The sequence below is a fragment of the Globicephala melas genome, chromosome 11 (assembly GCF_963455315.2).
Source record: "Globicephala melas chromosome 11, mGloMel1.2, whole genome shotgun sequence".
Lineage (NCBI taxonomy): Eukaryota > Metazoa > Chordata > Mammalia > Artiodactyla > Delphinidae > Globicephala > Globicephala melas.
In genome coordinates this window covers 82,766,590-82,787,944 of record NC_083324.2, presented here as the reverse complement: position 1 = coordinate 82,787,944, position 21,355 = coordinate 82,766,590, and the positions used below count along the sequence as shown (strand labels likewise).

The window sequence follows — 21,355 nt, the reverse complement described above, 5'->3', positions numbered from 1 at the left end:
GGCAGGTGACGTGGGGTAGAAAAAGGAAGGGGGGGGTGATGTGGACACAGGTAGAAAAGAACCATTGAAGATGATTAAGGAGAGAAGTGAGGACATGTAGGGTCAATTGATTGAAGGTCTTGGTAATAACAAAGAATTGCTGGAGTCACGGTATCAGATGGCAATAACTAGGAAGACAGCAAGAGAATAAAGATAGGCTTGGTGGCGAGAAAACAAATTCGTATTTTAAAATAATCTTTTATTTGCTCATCATATACATTTTAACACATATTCTGTTGATATACATTTATTTTTTGGTGATAATTAAATAATTTATAAAATATATGCATAATGTAAATCACAAAATATATGCATAATGTGTGAAGTGGACCAGAGCCATCAAACTTCATTGGTGTTCATCTTTATGAGATGTAGATAATCAAGAGATTTAAGGAGATAAATTCCATCATTGGATTCTTGTTTCTTCAGAATTAAAGAGGTAGTATACATAATCAGAAAATCAATTTTGATGTTCAGATCAATGAGGGGTTTGTGTTACTGGAAAGAGCAATATGTAAAATAGAAATGTAGTTAACAATCACATATTCCTAGGGATAATGTGATAATCATGGGAATATCATCAGAAACTACAGACATTAGCAGAAATAAATTAGTTGCCTATTTTAACCATTGCAACAGCATTTTCAAATGTTCAGAAGAGGATTTCCTAATTTTTTTCAAGACATGGGTCTTTATTGTTCATTATTCTATCGATTTTGAAAATTATTGTCTATAAAACTCATTTTATCACTAACTAGTGTTCGTATTTTTAGTCTAAAGATACCGCCATTTGTTAGAATTTATAATTTACATTAAATAACAGATTTTGTTACCGAATTAAAATACTTTCAGTTCCAACGAAAGTATTACATTTTAGGGTAGCCTCTGCAGCCTTGTTTTGGTAAATAGATGATTTCAACAAAGCTTTTTGAAAAATTGAAAACAGCTCATGAACACTTCTTACTCAATTAGATTCACAGACTCTGTTTGGGGAATCAATCTATTAAGGAACAAAATGTCTGTTTTTACATTCTCCTTTTTAAGTTCCATCTTAATTTTTTCTCTTCCCTATTTTCTTCTTATAGCCTCTCATTTATCTATTTCTCTTCTTTCTTCTCTTCTTCTAGCTTAACTTCTGCTCCCCCACCCCCTTCCTTTTTCTTCACTGTCTTCTAGGAAACCTTTTCTCCACCCGTTCTATTTCTTCTGTGCTTGGATTTACATCTCCTGTTATCTTTCTTTTCCACAGAGAAGTTGTTCCTATTGCGTTCATTGGTTCTTTTATAGAAAATTATGGACGGAATAAGTAAAATATTAATAATCTATGTAGTGATCCAACAAACATAAGATACGTGAACATTTCACAAATGCAACATGTAATTATCCACTGCTGATGTCAATAAGGCATGGTCTCTTTGGTATAAGCGTCTATGTTCAAGATGTAGCATCAGTAAATACTTGAATTTTTCATGTTGCTTGGTGTCCCTGTGAACTAAAGATATTACTAATGAGCAACAGTATGAAACTCATTTTAATACTTTTTCTTTTTTTATTGCATTGGGGTGAATTTTTATTTTTAGTCTTTAGTTCAGGTTATATAGTCTATGATGCTTTAAGGTAAAAGAAGATCTAAAGCTGGAATGTAAACTGGAATTGACTCTCCTCCCAACTTTTTACAGATTCACCAAATGACTGGTTATAGGTCACATGACTCTCCTGTTTATTTCATAAGGTTGTTATAGTCAACATTTATTGTTCTCTTACCATGTGCCACTCACTCTTCTAGAAGGGCCTTAAGAACACAACACAACCCTGTGAGGTAGGTGCTATTATTATATTCACTTCACAGGTGAAGAACCGAGACACAGATTCCCCAAAGGTCACATAGCAGGTGACAGAACCAAGATTTTAACTCAAGAAGTCAGTTTCCAAGTCTGAAGTGTTGACCACCGTACTATTGCCTCCTTGATATTTGACCTTTTTTTCAGATCTGCTCCATCTCCAAGACCTTGGACTTGGCATTGTCTCGTTCAGCTGCCTCCTCACCTTTAATGCCTCCAGCTTTTTCGCAACTACTGCAGACGCTCAGCATCCCCATTGAGCCTCCTGACTCTCTTTATCCTCCCAAGGCCACTCATGCCTCGTTCCTGCTTTCCCTTCCTTCTCTGTCACACCAGGAGGACTTGCCATTGCTCTAATTCACCTTGTATTTTTCTACCTTTTAACTTCACCCACTCCTTCTGTCTGGAATATTCTATCATCGCTCCCTCCATTTCAGCTTATTAAAAATATTCCCCAACCTTCAAGGTGCTCTCCTAACGCCCCCTCCCTACCCCCCTGAAATACTACCTTTTCTGTAAAGTTCTTCCTGGTCATTGCAAAAAGTCAGATGTAATTTCTCTCTCCTCAGGATTCCCAACACTAAGTTGGTACAACAAATATAGTGCTTACTAAGTCTGCCTTATAATCTAGTTGTATGTGAATTCCTTTCACATCCCTTCTAGCCTATGGTAACTTAGAAGATCTAGGCTAGAGTATGGAATAAAGAACGTTACAACTGAAAAGAATATTCTATTTAGATCTTTAATTTTACTGGTAAGGGCACCAAAGCTTAGTTTAAGATGTAAGTCACACTGACAGTTAAAGATGAAATTCACTTGTTCCTTCCTTCCTTAAATGCATATTATGAATAATACTGTGTGTGCACAGAGCACTGTGCTGAGTACTAGGGTTACGCAGGCAAAAGTGTCTACTTTTAAGAAATTCAGAGTCTACTGACTGGAAGAGACAATAGATTATTACAATACAACGTGATGGGATAGCTGTTTGTGGAATAAATAAATGCATGAGTCAAGGAATTTACTATCTCTGTAGTGATATTATGTGATCTTTCCAATAACAAATGTATGGAAACAGGTTTTGTAGTTCAGTTTATAAAATCACATCCCGAGTGGTAGGAAGGAATGTCAAGTCTGGTTTGTGTCAGACAAGCTGATCTCCATCAGTCTGAAAAAGAGAGGGGTCTATTGAAATGAGGGGTGATGTTTTCCATCTCACTCCGTTTTTAGTTTTTCTCCTTTCAGTTTTGGTTGCTGCTTTTCTTTTTTGTGTTTATTTTTTTTCCAGTGTTTTTGTTTATTTTATTGAGATATAATGGACATACAGCACTATGTAAGTTTAAGGTGTACAGCATAATGATCTGACTTACCTATATCATGAAATGATGATCACATTAAGTTTAAGGAGCATCCATCATCTCATATAGAGACACAGTTAAAGAAGTAGAAACTATGTTTTCCTTGTGATAAGAATTCTGAGGACTTACTTTCTTAACCACTTTCATATGTAACATAGAGCAGTGTTAATTACATTTACCATGTCGTATATTAAATTCCTAGTGCTTAATTATCTTGTAACTAGAAGTTTGTACCTTTTGGACACCTTCACCCAATTCCTCTTCCCCCTACCCCCCATCTCTGACAATCACAAATCTGACCTCTTTTTCTTTGAGTTTGTTCGTTTGTCTGAAGTATAATTGACCTACAACACTGTGTTAGTTTCTGTCACACAACATAGTGATTCGATATTTCTATACATTTCAAAATGATCACCTCCATAAGTCTAGTTATGAAATGTCACCACACAAAGATATTACATTGTTATTGTCTCTATTCCCCACATTGTACATTTCATACCTGTGACTGCACCTGCAAGTTTATTTTTAAACTGAGGTTTGTACCTCTTAACCTCCCTCACCCATTTCCTTCCTCCCTCCACCCATCTCCCCTCTGTCAACCACGTTGTTCATTCTCTATTACTGTCTGTTATGTTTGTTCGTTTGTTTTGCTTTTTAGATTCCACATATAAGTGAAATCACACAGTATTTGTCTTTGGTTGCTGCCTTCCTTCATATGTTCAGGATTTAGCTCTGAACACTCACTGACCACCTAGCATAATTTTTGTCTTGTTTATTAATCGGCTGCATGTTCACCTCAACCAGACCAAAGATTCCATAGACTTTGGGCTGGAGGCACTCACTACTCATTTTATTTACTTGTTTTTAAACTTGAATATTCTTCCTGTAATGTTAGCTCCTCTCATTCCCCGGAAAGTCAGGTTTTCTGATAGGCACGGTGCCTGCTTAATTCAGATGCCAAAGAGAGTGTGATGGGATGGATATAAAGGTGTCTCCCAGATCTACAGGATGCTTTACCTGGGAAATCTCAGGTCCTCTCTACCCACAGTACATCAGGAAGGACTTCCAGTTGGGTGGTGTTAGGGGGAGTTTTATTTGAAAATGGTTCCAAAACCTGTAAAAGAGATAAAGCAGAAAAATATGTTTTTGAAACTTCCATGCCTATTGTTTTGCCAAGATCTGTTGGGTACCTGGTACTCAGCTCTCCCTGAGGCAGCATTTTCCTGTACTGTTTCAGACGTTAATGTAGCTTCACATTTCCAGTGTGTTGAATGCAGTCCCTTAAAACATGACAACTGTCTTATTTTTAGTTTTCTGTGATGCGCCTTGCTTTAAGGAATTCTTATATGTTAAAATATAGATTTGTATTCTGTACACAAAAGGACCTGGTATTGGTGAAGGTGCAGGTAAATGTGTCGTACGTTATTTCTGGGGAGGTGAGCTGGCTTCCTGAGAATGATTTGGCGGCGTGCAGCAAAAGTCTACACGCTGAGTGCGTGTTGTATCCAGCAGCTCCACTACTAGGAATTTATCCTAAGAAATCACTATGAAAGTGTGCAAGGCACACCTACATGTTTATTTGGCAAAACATCATTTCAAATAGTGAAAGTTAGAAACTTACAGGGTGGATCAAAGATTGTTCAGTAAACATGCAGGAACAAAAGTATGTATTATCCCAGTTTTTAAAAATTTTGATTTATTTTTAAATAAATTTATTTATTTATTTATGGCCGCATTGGGTCTTCGTTGCTGCGCACGGGCTTTCTCTAGTTGTGGCGAGCGGCGGCTACTCTTCGTTGCGGTGCGCGGGCTTCTCATTGCAATTCTCTTGTTGTGGGGCACAGGCTCTAGGCACGTGGGCTTCAGTAGTTGCAGCTCGCGGGCTCAGTAGTTGTGGCTCACGGGCTCTAGAGTGCAGGCTCAGTAGTTGTGGCGCACAGGCTTAGTTGCTCCAGCGGCATGTGGGATCTTCCCGGACCAGGGATCAAACCCGTGTTCCCCTGCATTGGCAGGCAGATTCCTAACCACTGCGCCACAGGGAAGTCCAGTATTATCCCATTTTTATAAAAAAAAGTGCATGTGAAGAAAGATTAACTAGATACCAAAATGCAAATTGCTCTCTCTGGATGGTGTGATCATTTGTGGTTTTAACTGTTGTTTTTTGTTTTGTTTTTGTATTTAAATTTTTTTTTCAAATTTTCTGCAGTAGATATGTATGTTTTATGACCAGAAAAATATTTAATAAACTCATAAATCCCATTTTGAAAGCAACAAAGATAAATTGGGTTGTGACCGCTTTCCAAGATTCATTACGGGATTCTCTTACATTTATGCCCTTTGCTATCAAAACAACATAAGAAATAGGCTTCAGCACCAATATCCCAGAAGCTTCCAAGATGGAATTATTTTTTTAAGAAAAGTAACATTCGAATCTCCCCCAAAGTTGTTACATTTCCTTTTTTTCCAGAACAAGAAGACACGTATAAGTTTTGTTGAAAAGGAACAAAACTTGTAATGTTCTACCGCTGTTAAAATGTTTGGGGTTGATCTGTGTGTCCCAACACTAGGGATACCAAAGATATATTAATGAGTAAAAAATGCAAGTTACAGATGTACTAGGATTACATTAAAAAACAACAGCAACAATAACCTTCCCTCCCCAACTATCTGGGACGTTTTATTGAGAACAAATATATTTAGTTAAATGTTGATGTATTCAGAATTAGGCCTGGGATGACACACACTGTGCTGTGATCAAGTGTTGCCCTGGAGAGTGGGTAGAGGGAAAGACAGGAAACAGGTTTTCTGGGAAGTGTGGGGTAGGGTTCTTTCCTTTTATTTTATATACATCTACATTCTTTCAATATTTTAAAAATCATTTCAAAACATTCAAAAAGAAATAAATAAAAAAGAAAATTCAAGACATGCCTGTGCCTGGGAGCTCAAGGCAGAAGCTAGATAGTAGGCTTTGCTCATTTAAAATTAAATTCCTGAACTTTTCAGAGGGTCAGTGGTAATGATAAGACAGCATTCTCCCTCTTGCTGATTATTTTGCAAATACGAAAATAGAAAATGGGCCCTTCTGACACTTCAACTCAAATATTCCAACTATAGTCTTAAAGACATATACAGTTGGGTTTTGTTTTTGTTTTTGGCTGCATTGGGTCTTTGTTGCTGCACACGGGATTTCTCTAGTTGTAGCGAGCAGGGGCTACTCTTTGTTATGGTGTGCGGGCTTCTCACTGCGGTGGCTTCTCTTGTTGCAGAACAGAGGCTCTAGGCACGCAGGCTTCAGTAGTTGCAGCACATGGGCTCAGTAGTTGTGGCTCAGGGGCTCTAGAGTGCAGGCTCAGTAGTTGTGGTGCACGGGCTTAGCTGCTCCACAGCATGTGGGATCTTCCTGGACCAGGGATCAAACCCGTGTTCCCCTGCATTGGCAGGCGGATTCTTAACCACTGTGCCACCAGGGAAGTCCACATATACAGTTTTGCAATGAGAAACTTACATGGTTTTGAAGTGTAAGCAGGTAGAGACTCGGAGGGCCATTCCCGTTAACCAACTAGTTCACCAAATTCATGCTCAGAGTTGGGCACAGGCAAAAATTTGTCATGGGAAATAATTGTCTTCGATGATCACATCTTTGCCACATAAAACCCCCTCCTCGTTCTTGTCTTGGCCAAACACACCCTTTCCCTCTCATAATGTCCTTCCCTTTCCTATACCATAAACCACTTTCAGAAAAGACTGAAACACATTTGCATGAATAAGGAAACAATGACTCTTTAAAATGTTATTTTCCTAACCAGATCTGCTTTTTAACACGTTAACAAAGAAATAAAGCTCTAATGGCGGAATCTCACACACCCATCAAAATCTGGGGGCACAGTCGGTCACCGACTCTGCTTATATATCCACAGCATCCTCTGCAGTGGCCTAGAGCACAACAGGCATTTTCAGACTTACAGATGATGGTATACGTCAGGATCCCGCTGCAGCCGGGTTTGGAATCCTATATACAAGTCATCCCAGAGCAGACCATTCTTCACCACGTGTCTGATAACATCAACCCGGCTCCGAATCTGAAACAGATAAGGAACAACTAGTAGGGGTGACCCAGCCAGCACTGAGCATCAGTACTGACCCCTGTGTCCCTGAAAGAAGCAGCTGCCTATAACGGCAGGGGTCTGAGGAGTCAAGGAGAAAAGCCTACTGAAGGAGATATCACAGGGGGAGGGGGAAAGAGAGGCTCCTGAGTGCAGTAGAAAACAGGAAATGGATCAGGAGCCGGGGTTGGGGGGTGGCGCAGAGTGGCTGAGAGCACAGACAGAATCAGATTGCTGGGTTCAAATCCATGGTCTAGCTGTGTGATCCTGGCAAACATTCTGTGCCTCAGTTTCCTCATCTATAAAATGGAGATAACAGAACATTCCTCACAGGATTACTGGGAGGATTCACTGAGTCAGTGTATATAAAATACTGAAAACAAGGCCTGCCACAGAGCAAGATTACCTTAATGCGGCGGGCAAGGCCCTTACCTTTAAAGAATCCCAACTCCTGACACGGGATCTGCTGAATAGTCAAAGGTGCACAGGGTTAGGAGGCAGGCAGAGATGGTTTTGAGTCTCAGCCCAGCACTTACTAATCATGTGACCTTAACCTTGCTAAGCCTCGGTCTCCTCTGTTACTGTTGTGAGAAAAAAAGAGATAATTCATTAAAAAAAAAAAAAAAGCATGAGGTAGCATGAAGGGAAGTTATTAAGATTGGACATGGTTTCAACACTTCATAGGTACATGTTCCAGTTTACCAGGAGCCTTTTTCAGTATCTGGCATCACATTTTTTTTCCTGATAAATATCGTGCTAATGCCAGTAGAGGCAACTTTATCATAAATGACAGGCCATTAAATGACACGGAATGATCAGAAGACTGGCATTTAGGACTTATTTCTCTTTCCTGCACCATTCCTACAAAACGATTACATCCATTGTGAACTGAGATCGCAAACACAGGTCAGAAGATCTCCTGTTTTGCCAGTAGAGACTTAGAAACATGACTGCACAGTTTGTTAAGTTGAGGACTGCCCAGCTAAAGCGCAGTATCAAGATCTAGTTCCTCACAGTGGAGGGGAGATGGCCTTTCTTGACCTTTCAAACTAGAGAGGAGCACGTGGAAGAACTGGGGAGGTTTTGAGAAACGTTTAGATTGTAAAATGGGAAGGTCTTGGTGATTGATTAGATTTGGGGATGAGGGAAAAGGAAAAAGGTGAAGATTACCCCCCTGTTTCTGGCTGGGCTCACTGTGGGGGGGGGGAGTTGATATTGCCAACGATCAAGACAGAAAAGGAGAAAGAGCAGTTTTAAGAGAACGATGATGTGTCACATTTTGAACAGGTTGAAAATGAGGTACCAGGGATTTGGATATCCAGGTGATGATATCCAGCAGGTGATTAACTCTAGTGAATCTGAAGCTGGACAGAGTTGGCGGGAGCTGGGCAAGGTCTGGGCAGGACCTATGGATTTTTGGCGTCGGAGAAGCGGTGCTAGCAGATGTGTTCGGTGGGTTGAGTACAGAACCCTGGAGGAAAACAAGAGATTTAAGTGGTGGCTGGAGAAAGAGAGACCCTGAAAGAATGTAGAAGAACAGTCAAGAAGTGAAGAAAACGAGGGCTAGTGTCACTGGAGCTGAGAAAGGACTTCTAATTCAAAATGATGGGCAGATCCCATACCTAACCCGCCTTCTGCCCACTTCTAGATGCAACTGAAGTGTTGACAAAGCAAGCGTACAGGTATGAACTGTCACAGTGAAGAAGAAATGAGGTGAGTCGTTGACAGCAGGAGATTCCAATTAACTAATGTGAATCTGGAAAGCAGGAGGGTGAGTGGCATCTAAAGACGAAGGCAGAGGCTGCAGAATCCCAGAGAGTATGTGGAGGGACATTCAGATTCAGAAGGAGAAGAGGTACGTACCATGGATGACAGCAGGGACACAGAGCACAAAAGTATGTACACAAAACAGTCAACCCCTTCCTTACGCCTACGCATGGCTCCTGGGCCAAATACATTCAGACAGTTCTCTGAATAAATGGAATCAATTTTGCAGGAAGAATGAGGGCGGGAGTATATATGTGATGCCCCAGAGCAACGACCTCCACATTTTGGTATTTAGGGGTCCCTCAGCCTAACAGCTGGCTCACCTTCATAACTTAAACGGGTGCCCCCCTGTCCAAATACAACCTAGGTCTTAGTTGATAGCTTACAGTCCCTTTTTAAAAAATTGAATTAACTTTCCACATTTATAAATCTGGGTATTTTACATGAAAATCCAGATTTCCAGTTTCTGGAAAACTCGGAAGATCAGCTGGAGCTCAGTAGGGGCTCCTCCCTTCCCTGCTTTCCACTTGATACAGTCCCCACCCAGCTCCCCCTATTTACAAGATCTGCCTCGGGTCCGCCTGTGAGCACTGAAGCGTGTAACCCCTGCCTTCAAGTAAAGCCTGCTGCTTGAAAAGGTCTTTTTTTTTTTTTTGGTAAATATAGATTAATCCCTAAATTCTTAAAAGTCACCTACAATGGAAGAAAGGTCAGCCTGGGGTAAGCAACACTGCATGCAACTACTGTAGAAGCCAAAAGAGCAATGCCTTCAGGTAACCATGGCAAGTGACTGCCACCCAGCATAATGGGTTCAGGCAAGCTATCGTGCGAGATCAGACAGGAAAGTACTTGAAGTTTAGCCCCCGTGTAACATTTCTTCGGCAGATACTTACGCCAAAAGTCCCACAAAGGAGGAAAGCAAAGAAGGTGAAGACATGGGTGGGGTCTGGGAGTGGGTAAGGGATGTCACAGGGTGACAGATTGGCAGCAGACCTAGAGAGGGGCCCATCCAGATTGGAGCAGGAGGATGGACAGCTACAGGAGCCATGCATCTAGGCAAGATGGAGGGCTTCCCTGGTGGCGCAGTGGTTGAGAGTCCGCCTGCCGATGCAGGGGACACGGGTTCGTGCCCCGGTCCGGGAGGATCCCACATGCCGTGGAGCGGCTGGGCCCGTGAGCCATGGCCGCTGGGCTTGCGCATCCGGAGCCTGTGCTCCGCAACGGGAGAGGCCACAGCAGTGAGAGGCCCGCGTACCGCAAAAAAAAAAAAAAAAAAAAAAAGATGGAGAGTTGGTGTGATAGAAAATATACTTATGAGTTTAAAAGGCAATGAAATGGCCCCCGCCCTCAAAAAAAAGGCAATATGAGAAGGCTCCAGGTGGCAAGAGAAGGAGCTCTTCCAAGTATAGGCATATCCGCTATATATGAACCTCAACATACAGAAATCTCACTAAAATCCTGGGAGACAAAAGCACTGAGAGTCGAAATAGGGACCACCACGTACACAGCGGGCATGACGGTTTACCCCGTGGTGTATTAAATCTGCAAGAGAGCTGTTGCCTGCTTTTTCCAACAGATGCATTATGAAAAGCTGTGGAAAAGTGACTTTTTTTCAATGAAATATTTTTAATGAACTTGTGATTTTTAAAATTCCAAAGAAAAATCTCCCTTATGGCAACAGATACCTTAATTTATAAGTTTTGTAAATCAGAGTTAAGAAGCAAGACAGTGGCTAAATACACAGACTGCGGAGCTAGACTACTTGTGGTCAAAGCCCTGCACCACGCATTCACTAGCTGTACGACCTTGGGCAGGTTATGCAACCCCTCGGCATGGCATCTTCCTCATCCATAAATGGGGAGTATAGTAATATGGCTTCATGGGGCGGTTGTATTAAATGACCTAAGATATATGAAGCTGTGTTATGTATGTGTTTCATAAATAAAGCAATAAATTTAGCAGATTCATTTTGCCTTAAATGGGTGTTTCTTATGTAGGGTTTTCCTATATGTGAAAACCCAGTTTTTTAAAACCCATAAAGCAGGCAGTGGATTACTGGTTTTACTAAAGTTTCACCATAAGATTCTCTTCAACAGCAAGTACTAAACATAAAAATACAAGTCAAATTACTAAAATGTCGTGTAAGAATACATCTATTTTATAAAGGTACATTTAAACTTCTATAATTAAGGCGTTACACATTTATGTGTCATGTGTAGTACACTTAAGGGCAGACTATACACCCTCCTAATTTATTTAGTGATTTTTGCATTTATATAGAATTTAAAATTACAACGTATGCTCACATATTTTATGTCATTTGACTATAATAAAAAAAAAACTGATAAGGTGGGAAGAAGCCCAATGCAAGGAAAAAAAAACAAACCACCAAGGCTCGGACGGGGACTCAAAGCCTCATAATCAATAGTCCTCATCGGCAGGGATGGGGTACCCATCCCAGTCCTGACGTTGTGTCCAAAGCCCCGGCTCTTAACACCATGCCTGCCGTGGGTTAGGGATCTGTTAAAAATTGGAGCTCAACAAAATATGTGTAGGTTTATGCTGACTTCACTTTCTTTAGAGAGCCACCCATTGGGTTTGTCTGGGGAAGGAGACACCACTGGAGAGAAGGCAAGGAAGGCAGAGATCAGTGCTTGCAGGTCTGGTAACAGTGCAGGCGGGTCAGCTGTTTGGAAGGAAGCAGGTAGAAAAGCCAATCTTTGCAAATAACTCAAAAAGAAACAAGTATGGAGTTTAGTTAATAATAATGTTTCAGTATCCACGTGTTAGTTGTGACAAATGTAGCACAGTAAAGTAAGATGTTAACAATACTCTCTGTACTATCCTTGCAACTTTTCTGTAAATCTAAGGGTTATTCCAAACTAAAAAGGTTATTTAGGAAGGAAGGAAAGATGGAAGGAAGGAAGGAAGGAGCACTTCCACTGGTGTTCCTGCTTACTTCCTCATACGGATGTTCCCGGCTTGGTCTTTCTTTTGGAAAGGATAAATCTAGAAAGTCAACCAAATAGTCATATCCTCCAGGAAAAGGGCTGAAGTCCTCATCTGTCTCAATCATCTGTGCAAATGACAACATGGTAAAGGGAAGAAGCATATCAATCTGGTGGTCAAGGTCCTTAAAAAATTTTGGAACGTACAAGACCCAAATGCTCTTAAATGATAGCAATGAAATGGAGTTAATATAAAAAGAATCTCTGCTCTCTGCTCTCTTCTATTCCCCCCTCCTCTACCCCCCCTTCAATCCCTCTCTCCCTCTCTCTTCTTTCCTGAACTGAATTCTAATCCTACTCTTCTACACTAGCAAAACTGCTTCACATCACTAGCTTCAATCAAATTTACAGAGAAGGATATCATTATCTTAAGCACTATTAGTAATGAGATATCAAATACCACTGTATGTTTGCAGGCTAAAAAATAAATAAAATGTGGAATTTTTCTCACCATCACATAGCAGCTAAACATAAAGAGTGTCATTGAAAATTCCAAATGTTTTCTCTTTTTCATACTCATTGCTCAACTGAAGATATAATGTAGACCAATGTTTCCCAGGTCTTTGGGTTTCAAAGATAATTTTCTAAAAAATATTTGGTAGCTAATGTAGGCATCAACATTTCATTTTGCTAAGTGAGGACTTAAAAAAAATTCTTACATCTACTATCCTTTTATTTCATTAAAGGAAGACTACTTTCATGCCTCAAAAATAGAAAGGACCTAATCTTGGAATAATGACAATTCATCCCAAGAAAAGAGAGTTGACATCCTTGCAACCACACTCACATGCATACTCATACTTGTTTCATTACTGACCATCAAAAACTTTGTCATAGACTGGCTCTGACCCCCAGGTAGGTTTTTAGGACTCACTGATTTTGAGAATGCTAAGTGTTGCCTGGTACCCGGTATTAATGTTCTGGGGTTGAAAGGTAAACTTGAGAACAGCCCTCACCCCGAGGGTAACCAGTCTTTTGTTTCTAAGGGTATGAATGCTGTCCATTTCCTGATGCTTTCCTTAAACTTTGCTCCCCATGCACAAATTCAGGCACTATATGTAAGAGGGATAAAATATACATATAAGTATTGCAGGGATTTCCAGCCCATTTCAGGCCTCCTCTTTCTCTTTCACCCCCTGCCTGTTGGTACTTATTTTGTTTTTGGATACCTCTCAGTTTCGGAGACCAGCTTATAACGTGAACCACTTGGGCTTGTGAGCTCTGTGCGTACATGTTGGGGCTAATTTAAGTTCTAAGCTGACCTCATGGTTTGTGCAATTCATTCCTTACCACAGCTGCAGATAAGAATTACCTGCTTCTCTGCTGCTACACGACACCACCTCTCCAGTGGAGCCCACTTGCCTGTTCCACAGTTTAAGTACCTGTTTCTGCTACAAACACAACACAACAAAACACCCACAAAACAAAAACTAACACATGGTGATGGGAGGAAAAAGTGCTCCGAGAGAGAAACTGAGCTGGACCTCAGAACGTTCCCTACATTTTCAACAAGGGATTGTTTTAGCACATTGTCCGATCTATTTTCTGTGAAGCAGATGGTAGGGCTTAATAAATGTTTTTTGAGAAACAAACTGGAATACTTCATAATACAAGACAGCAAAGACAAATAATACTTCATAGCATACCCTGACCACCAGGTTATAATCCTTAAATCCAGCCCAAGTGAAGTATTCTTTTATCCAGCATGAGTGACGAAATATTTCATCTCCTACAGCAGCATTCAAGATTCTCAAATATGGTCCAAAGTCCCAGGAATCCTTGTAAATTTTAGTCCCCTCTGGAGGCTCTATGATGCCTTTCCTTAAAGACACAAACGTGAGAGAACAAGGAAAGAAGAAAGCAACAAATAAGGAAGGCAGAAATTAGCACTTCAATTTCAACAGTCAACCAGACAAGGAGCTTTCAGACTGTTCAGATGATACCAAGGCGTCTCACAGAAGTGCCTCGGGGAACACTGAAGGGTAGGGCCCCACCCCAGCCTAAACCAGAACAGCTCCTGTTAATTGTTTAGTGTGATCACTCTCCAAGTCAAAATACATTTAAAGATAAACGTCCATGTCGGGGAAACAAAAATTGGAAAACCACTGATGCAGACCCTTTTGGCTCAAATAACTAAATTATGGAAATGTTGAATATAAGTGGCCGTATTGATTTTGTGGAAGTCTGCTCACTCCTGCCCTGCCCCTCACCTCCACTAGAATATAAGTTTGGTGAGAGTAGCAACCATGAGTGGCACACAGAAGGGGCCCCATAAATATTTGTTGAACATAGGAATGACTTTAGCCTATCTTTGAGATATACGTAGAATTCTGTGTCTCTAATATATGGTCCTCTCACTATACTAATCAAACCACAGCTCTCAGACACATGGGCAGTTCTGTATGTAAGCCCAGTCAGCAATATGGACGAGAGAGTTCTCTGACATTCCTAGAGCTGTCCATCCAGTGTGAAGATGGATCATTGCATGGAACATGGAATATTGAATCCTGGCAATAGAATAGGATGTGATCTGGATAAGGGAAAGATGAGGAGGGAAATGGGCACCTGGCTAGTAGCGATTTGGTAACTATGTCCCACTTATCAAAACAACACTTTTAGTCCATTATTTGCCCAAAGCTAGAGAGGCACTGGTTTCGATAATAAATTACTTATCAAAACCTAAAGTTTCTAACTTCTAAATGAATGTCACATCTGCTTCTCCAACTCCTCCCTCCCATCTCAGTTTACAGCCTCACTAATCTCTTCCTGGATAAAGCCTCAGTCTTCCAGCTGGCCTCCCTGACTCTAGTCCTTCCCCCCCTGTGGCCTCTTCCCCAGGACATGGTCTTCCAAAAAGTAAAATAGTTTTTCTAAAACACAACGAAGTAATGTTCCTTCTTTGCTCTATAACTTTCTCAAGCTCTCCTTACTCATAGGCAAGTTCCGTGGACTGTCTCACAAGTCCTTTCCGACCCTGGCCCGACAGGGCATTCCCGTCTCATCCTTTTCCTCCACCTTCACTTCCCAACCCTACAGTCAGGTGGATGGTTGGATTCATGAGGGAAGGACCTCTTTCTTCACAGCTGTTTCCTTGTATCTAGTATGATGCCAGGTATACAGAAGGAGCTCAATAAATCACTTCCGAATGAATGGCATAGGTCTATTCACTTAAAGTATCTGCACTCACCAAACTCACGACACTATTTACACCTCCCTTCTCCAGCACGTGTCAGTCCCTCTGAGCGGAATCTCCATCTGTCTCTCTTAATTATAACCTACCTCCTGATCTCTAAGACATAGCTCAAACGCCTAAGACTTCAGACTGAGCTTTCCTTGACCACATTTCCTGTTCTCTCCTGGCCCCTCTTCCCCTCACAAGGCAGAGTTAAGCACTTAGCCTCCCTGTGTCCTTACACTCTGTCTTACTACTGAGAATCCAACAATATCGACTCTCTTGTTACCCAGAATGCTTTGGTGTGACACAATGATACAAATGCAGATTCCCAGGCTTTGCCTCAGATCTACTGAATCAGAATCTCAGGGGGTCGAGCCCAGGGAGCTGCATTTATCCAAGTGCTTCAAGTTATTCTGATGTTCGTTCAAGTTTGAGGATTATTACCATAGGATACATCTGGGGAACTGGAGAGAGATGATGGAGAATTCTGCCAGTGCCGAATGCCAGACCCTTGAATGTCCTGCTAAAACCTGAAATAATTAAAAACTTCTCTCACCCTTGATCTGGAGAATACAAACTGCTTTTACCCTAGAGGTACTGGGGAGATCCTCAGGAATTTTAAGCAGGGAAAGGAACAGGAAGAATTTTGCATTTAAAAAAGGTTTCTTCCACAACAATGCAGAGCGGAGGCTCTCCTTGCTTATGATCCCAGTAAGAATTACATTTTACTTGAGGACCCTGGGGGTCCAATACCAAGCGTACCTGTGAAACAAAGTCTCCTGAAATAATACTACTCCTTGTTATATGTACTCGGGCAATGTACTCAGGTCTATTCTATTTTATTCTATTTCATTTTTTAAAATGCTGGTCATGATCAATGCCATTGATTTTTACAACCCACCAGTGGATTGTGGCCAGCAGACTGAAAAAGGCTGGCATGGAGGATAGATCAGAGGAGAGCAGGGTGGAGGCACAGAGCCAAGTCAAGGGCCACTGCTTGAATCTAGGTGAAAAAAAATTGTGAGAGGCCGAATTAAGGTCACAACGGAAGAGGCTGGAGACGAGTGGTGGATTTGTGAGGGATTTACGAAGAATTGGCCAGATTCGGTAACTAGTTCGATATGGGAAGTTAGCAAAAGGGCATAATCAGCTGGCTGCGCCACTCACACCAACTCTGCAGAGGTGAGGCCAGGAGAGGGGTGTGCTGTTGGCAACTGTGTGCCCAGCTCTCCAGCACGTTCAGTCCATTTCTAAATAAGGGTGAGGAACTAACAGTTCCATTTGGCTCAAGACAAGTATATGTAAAGATATAGGTCTGTGACATCAATAGTAACTTTTCCTGAATTGCACTCCCAGTGCACTGTTACTTGTTCAAAGGTACTGTCTGTGGAATTGGCAGCTGGGTAATGTTTATACTGATATGAAAACTAATTCTCATGCTTATTGCTTGTTACTTCAGACAACTTATTTTTGAGCTGCATCAATTGTCCTTCATAGAAAAAACTTCCTCACTCTTTGTTTTCAAGTAAGGCTCTGAGACGAGGAAAACCTTTGAGTAATTATTACATAGGATGAGAAAATTATTATATAGGACTGAGAAAAAACTCAGCCTTTTTTCCCCTAGATTTGAAAGATACTTATTTAATAGTTTATTTTCTTTAAACAGCAAGACTTCCATTTTAAAAAGTGATGTGTGGATGTTAATGCATGACAAGCTGAGGATGCTACTCAAGAAAAACTTAATATTCTGACAAATAGGGACCTACCGAGAGACCACAGGTACGTCCTTTATTTTCTCATAAAATTGAAAAAATCCCTGAATCATTTTTTTCTCTATAAGTGTTTAAGCCGGGCTTCCCTGGTGGCCTGCCAATGCAGGGGACATGGGTTCGTGCCCCGGTCCGGGAAGATCCCACATGCCGAGGAGCGGCTGGGCCCGTGAGCCATGGCCGCTGAGCCTGCACGTCCAGAGCCTGTGCTCCAGAACAGGAGAGGCCACAACAATGAGAGGCCCACGTATCGCAAAAAAAAAAAAAAAAAGTATTTAAGCCAAACCTGTCTGTTGGATCCTTTAGCATCCTTCCCAGATCAAGAGTGGCTCCAGGTCGTGGGGTCCATGTTAACACATCAGAATTTTTCTTGATAAGGTTGTTGAGTTCATTTGGGTCATTTTTGATGTTTGTTTCTTTAATATACCTGAGAAATAAGAAAATTCCCATGTAAGAAAGTTTATTCTCAGATGAAATTTTGATTAGAACAATGACAGAATTTTTGTTTGTTTGTTTCCTCTGCATTCCTACTTCCTAATCCCCCTGCAGTTATCCCAGGAAAAATAAAGACTATATTTGGGCTAATGTCCCTAATTAGGGAACAGCTATTATTTATACTTTGTTTTTTAGTATAATCACATAGTGATTGGAATTGAAGTTAGATGTAGCAAGACTACTATAAAGAGGTAGGAATAACACAATCTTGTATTTAATTTTTTTCCAGTTTTTTAAAATTGAAGTATAGTTATTTACAGTAGTGTGTTATTAGTTTGTTTATAGCATTGTGATTCATTTCCTTACATTTAATATTAATGAAATATATAGATGATTAAATATTACTTGGCAGGTATATACTAAGCGTTTAACATGAACTAATTGATTTTGTCTTCACAACCCACTGAGATACCTGCCATTATTACTCTTGTTTTATAGAGAAAGAGACTAAGGATCAGAGGGCTCAGGTGACCTGCCCCAGGTCAGCAGTGTCCACCCAGCTCTCCACCGCCAAAGCAGGGCTCATCCTTCCCAGGAGACCACGAGGAGGAGCGTCTCCCCAACTTTGGGATTAAAGTCTGATAAGTCTTTCCAACCCCTTCCATTATGTGAGGTTACATTTAAAAAGACAGGTGTCTAGGAACCAGGAAGTGGGCCCTCACTAGATATCAAATCTGCCAGCGCCTTGATCTTGGACGTTCCAGTCTCCAGAAGTTTGAAAACTAAATTTGTTGTTTATAAACCCCCTCCCCCCAAAAAGGCTTTCCATTCAAAACCACTGAAATCCACCTGTTACAAAAGAACACACACATCCTCAGTCATAGTCCCTCCTGAGATCTAGTTTCTAATTGTGCTATTATTGATCAGCGCTGGGTATCTCCCAAATTTAATTCCAAGCCACAATCTTTCTGGAAAAGCTGTAAATCATCAATTTTAATGTCATATGGGCAGGTAATTGTGGTGATGCTGGAGTAGAAAAAGAGAGATCCAGGATTTGTCACTGTGTTTCATCAGACATGGGTTACATAGACAGACATTTTTGTTAAAGGGAATTTTACTTTCTTGAGCTACAACTGGGTTACCTAGACTGGATAGATATTTTCAGTCAGATAGACAAACACAAAACATATGTAAGCATTTGTATTTCTATAGCACCAAGGTATTTTCTCAATCCCCACTGTATTTTCTCAATCCCCACTGTCATCCCCACTGACTTACATTATTTATGATCTTGCAGACATGAGTAAAGATATGTCTCCACCCAAAGATGTCTAACTTGTCCCTTCCTACACATGGGAATGTCCTCCCACTGGGGCAGTCCTCAATTTGAAGCAGTGTCACCTCTTTGTGTCATCATCTTACTACCTCTAGTCTCAAAATGGTTCACCAACTGATCTCCCCGCCTCCGAACCGGGATGCTATCAGATTACTCTTCCTAAAACATAATGCGTGGCGTTCACAAAAGTCCTTAACTTCTTGATGCTTCTTTGTCTGCCTCTCTAAAATAATAATAAAGTAATACCCAGACACTGCCCTCTGAGGGGTATTGTGCGTACACAGGGTAACATCTGCCAACTACTAATACACAGAATTGTGACTTACGACTACTTTAAATGGCAGCATCACATTAAGTGGTCAAGTGTCCTTAAGTAAGAAACCATCATATCCAGTTCATCTCCAAGTTCTTGCAATTCAACCTCCTTTGTATTTCTAGAATCTGAATTCTCAATCCCCACTGTCATTCATCAGTCCTTCTGAGATGATTGTAATGATTTTCAAACTGTACTCCAGGATCGACATTCCTGTCTCCCTTCCCACCATGCAGACATACAACCTAACCTCTCCAGTGCACATCTGATCATGTCTCTGTTCCTTGTTAGACTCCTTTACCAGGTTCCTCATTCTTAAGGATAAAATCCAAGCCATGTGGAGTGACACACAGCGGTGTTCACTGTCTGGTTCCCACTGCCCCCCGCCCCAATACACCCACCTCAGTCCCCTACACTGAACTGCAACCTCTCATCTCAGCATCTTTCCATCTTTGCTGGTGGGTGTCTACTCATACTTCAAAACTTTGCTTCATAGTCTCATCCAGTAGTCATTTTCTGACTCCCATCTGTATCCCATTGCCTCCAGAACATACATGTACCATAACATTTATCATTCTGTGTTACTATTGTTTTTCTCTTCCAACGCTGAAGACAGTCATTTCATCTCTAGTTCTCCAGCACCTAGCACATGCTGCTCAAAAAATGAATGAATGAATGATGAACAGCACTGATCGAAATAAATTATATTTTAACTTTAGGCCAATCTTTCTGGAAATATTTGGAAGATGAGAGACAGCTAAGTAATAGCAACAAGAAGGTAATAAAGAAGGAAACATATCAGCAAAAGGACACATTAAGTGACTAGACACATATAGATATGTCATCAGAGGACAGAGAAGAACTTCACAGTGAAAAGAGTCAGGTTTTAATGATGAGTCACATGAAGCCCAGAGAAGTCAAAAATATTGGTCCTAATAAGTGGTAGTAGGAAAGACCCTAAATTCCATGTACACTATTTCCCCTACTGTACTCTGCTCCCTCAACGGATGAGAAATTATGGCCAGTACTTACAGGATTTTGTCATAAAAACTTATCTCAAGGACTGATAAGTCTATCAGTTTCTTTACTATCCAACGAATTTACAGGTAAGTGTACCCTCAGAGTAGAAAGACACATGCATTCCGTCTGCATGTGGGCAGTCCCTGACCTTTGTTCACAAAATGTTCCAGGCACTGATCATAAAGTGATCAGCAATGAAGCAGACGGTACTGGTACTTGCTCATAAAAACACCATAAATGTTAGGGGCTGAGTCACTTCGTGATCAAACAGATGCTCTATACAATTGACAGAATCTTATAAAAGCAAAATTAAAACATCTAAAAGACTTTAACATTTAAAATAATAAAACTATGCTTCAAATACGACCAAATGGATTAATTGTATATTTTGGTTTTTTCAAGAGGCTGTGTATTATATAAGATGTGCATATATATTTGTTGTATCACAAATATGACCTAAATAAATACGTAGCTTTAATTAACATGACTGAGGTGTTAAGAATAACTGTTAGCTTTTTTGTTGTTGTTTTTAAGATTTACTTAGATCCAATTTTTGGATTTTTTTTGGTGAACAGCTCTATGAATTTTAACACATGTACAGATTTGTGCTACTACTAAAATCAGGATACAGAGCACTTCTCTCTGCTCTATATTCTGTTCTCTCAAAACTCCCCCATGTTGGCCCTTTTTAGTCAAACCCTCCCTTCCCTTCAGCCTAACCTCTGGCAACCACTGACCTTTTTCTCCATCCCAATAGTTTTGCCTTTCTCAGAATGTCATATAAGTGGAATCACAATATATAATCTTTTGAGACCGACTTCTTTCACTTAGCACGATACCTTTGAGATTCAACCAGGTTGTGTGTATATCAGTAGTTATTTATTTTCTATTGTATTCCATGGTGTGGATATACCACAGTTTGTCCATTCACCTGCTGAAGGACATTTGAGTTGATTTGGTAATTATGACTAGAACTACTATTAATATTTGTGTATAGTTTTGTGTGAATAAAAGTTTAGTTTCTCTGGGGTAAATATCCATGAATGGCATTTCTGGGTCGTATGATAAATGTATATTTAAAGCAACAGCCGTAGTGCTTTCCAGATAGCTGTATCATTTCGAATTCTCAACAGCAATGTCTGAGAGGTCCTATTGCTCTGTATCTTTGCCATAACTGGATAGTGTTAACCTTTC

General features: G+C 40.6%; 1 protein-coding gene across 1 annotated transcript in view; it reads right to left on the bottom strand.

Moving 5' to 3' along the window:
* Positions 1–250: 250 nt before the first annotated feature.
* The window catches only part of LOC115866076 (cytidine monophosphate-N-acetylneuraminic acid hydroxylase), a 265,229-nt gene continuing 244,124 nt past the window's right edge, over positions 251–21,355 (bottom strand). The window contains exons 13-18 of the mRNA XM_070046773.1: positions 17,344–17,484; positions 13,760–13,934; positions 12,065–12,181; positions 7,199–7,314; positions 4,253–4,349; positions 251–1,531 (exon numbers count right to left, since the gene is read on the bottom strand). Coding sequence (XP_069902874.1) covers positions 4,274–4,349; positions 7,199–7,314; positions 12,065–12,181; positions 13,760–13,934; positions 17,344–17,484 — 625 coding nt within the window. The 3' untranslated portion in view covers positions 251–1,531; positions 4,253–4,273. The remainder of the gene's footprint in view (positions 1,532–4,252; positions 4,350–7,198; positions 7,315–12,064; positions 12,182–13,759; positions 13,935–17,343; positions 17,485–21,355) is intronic.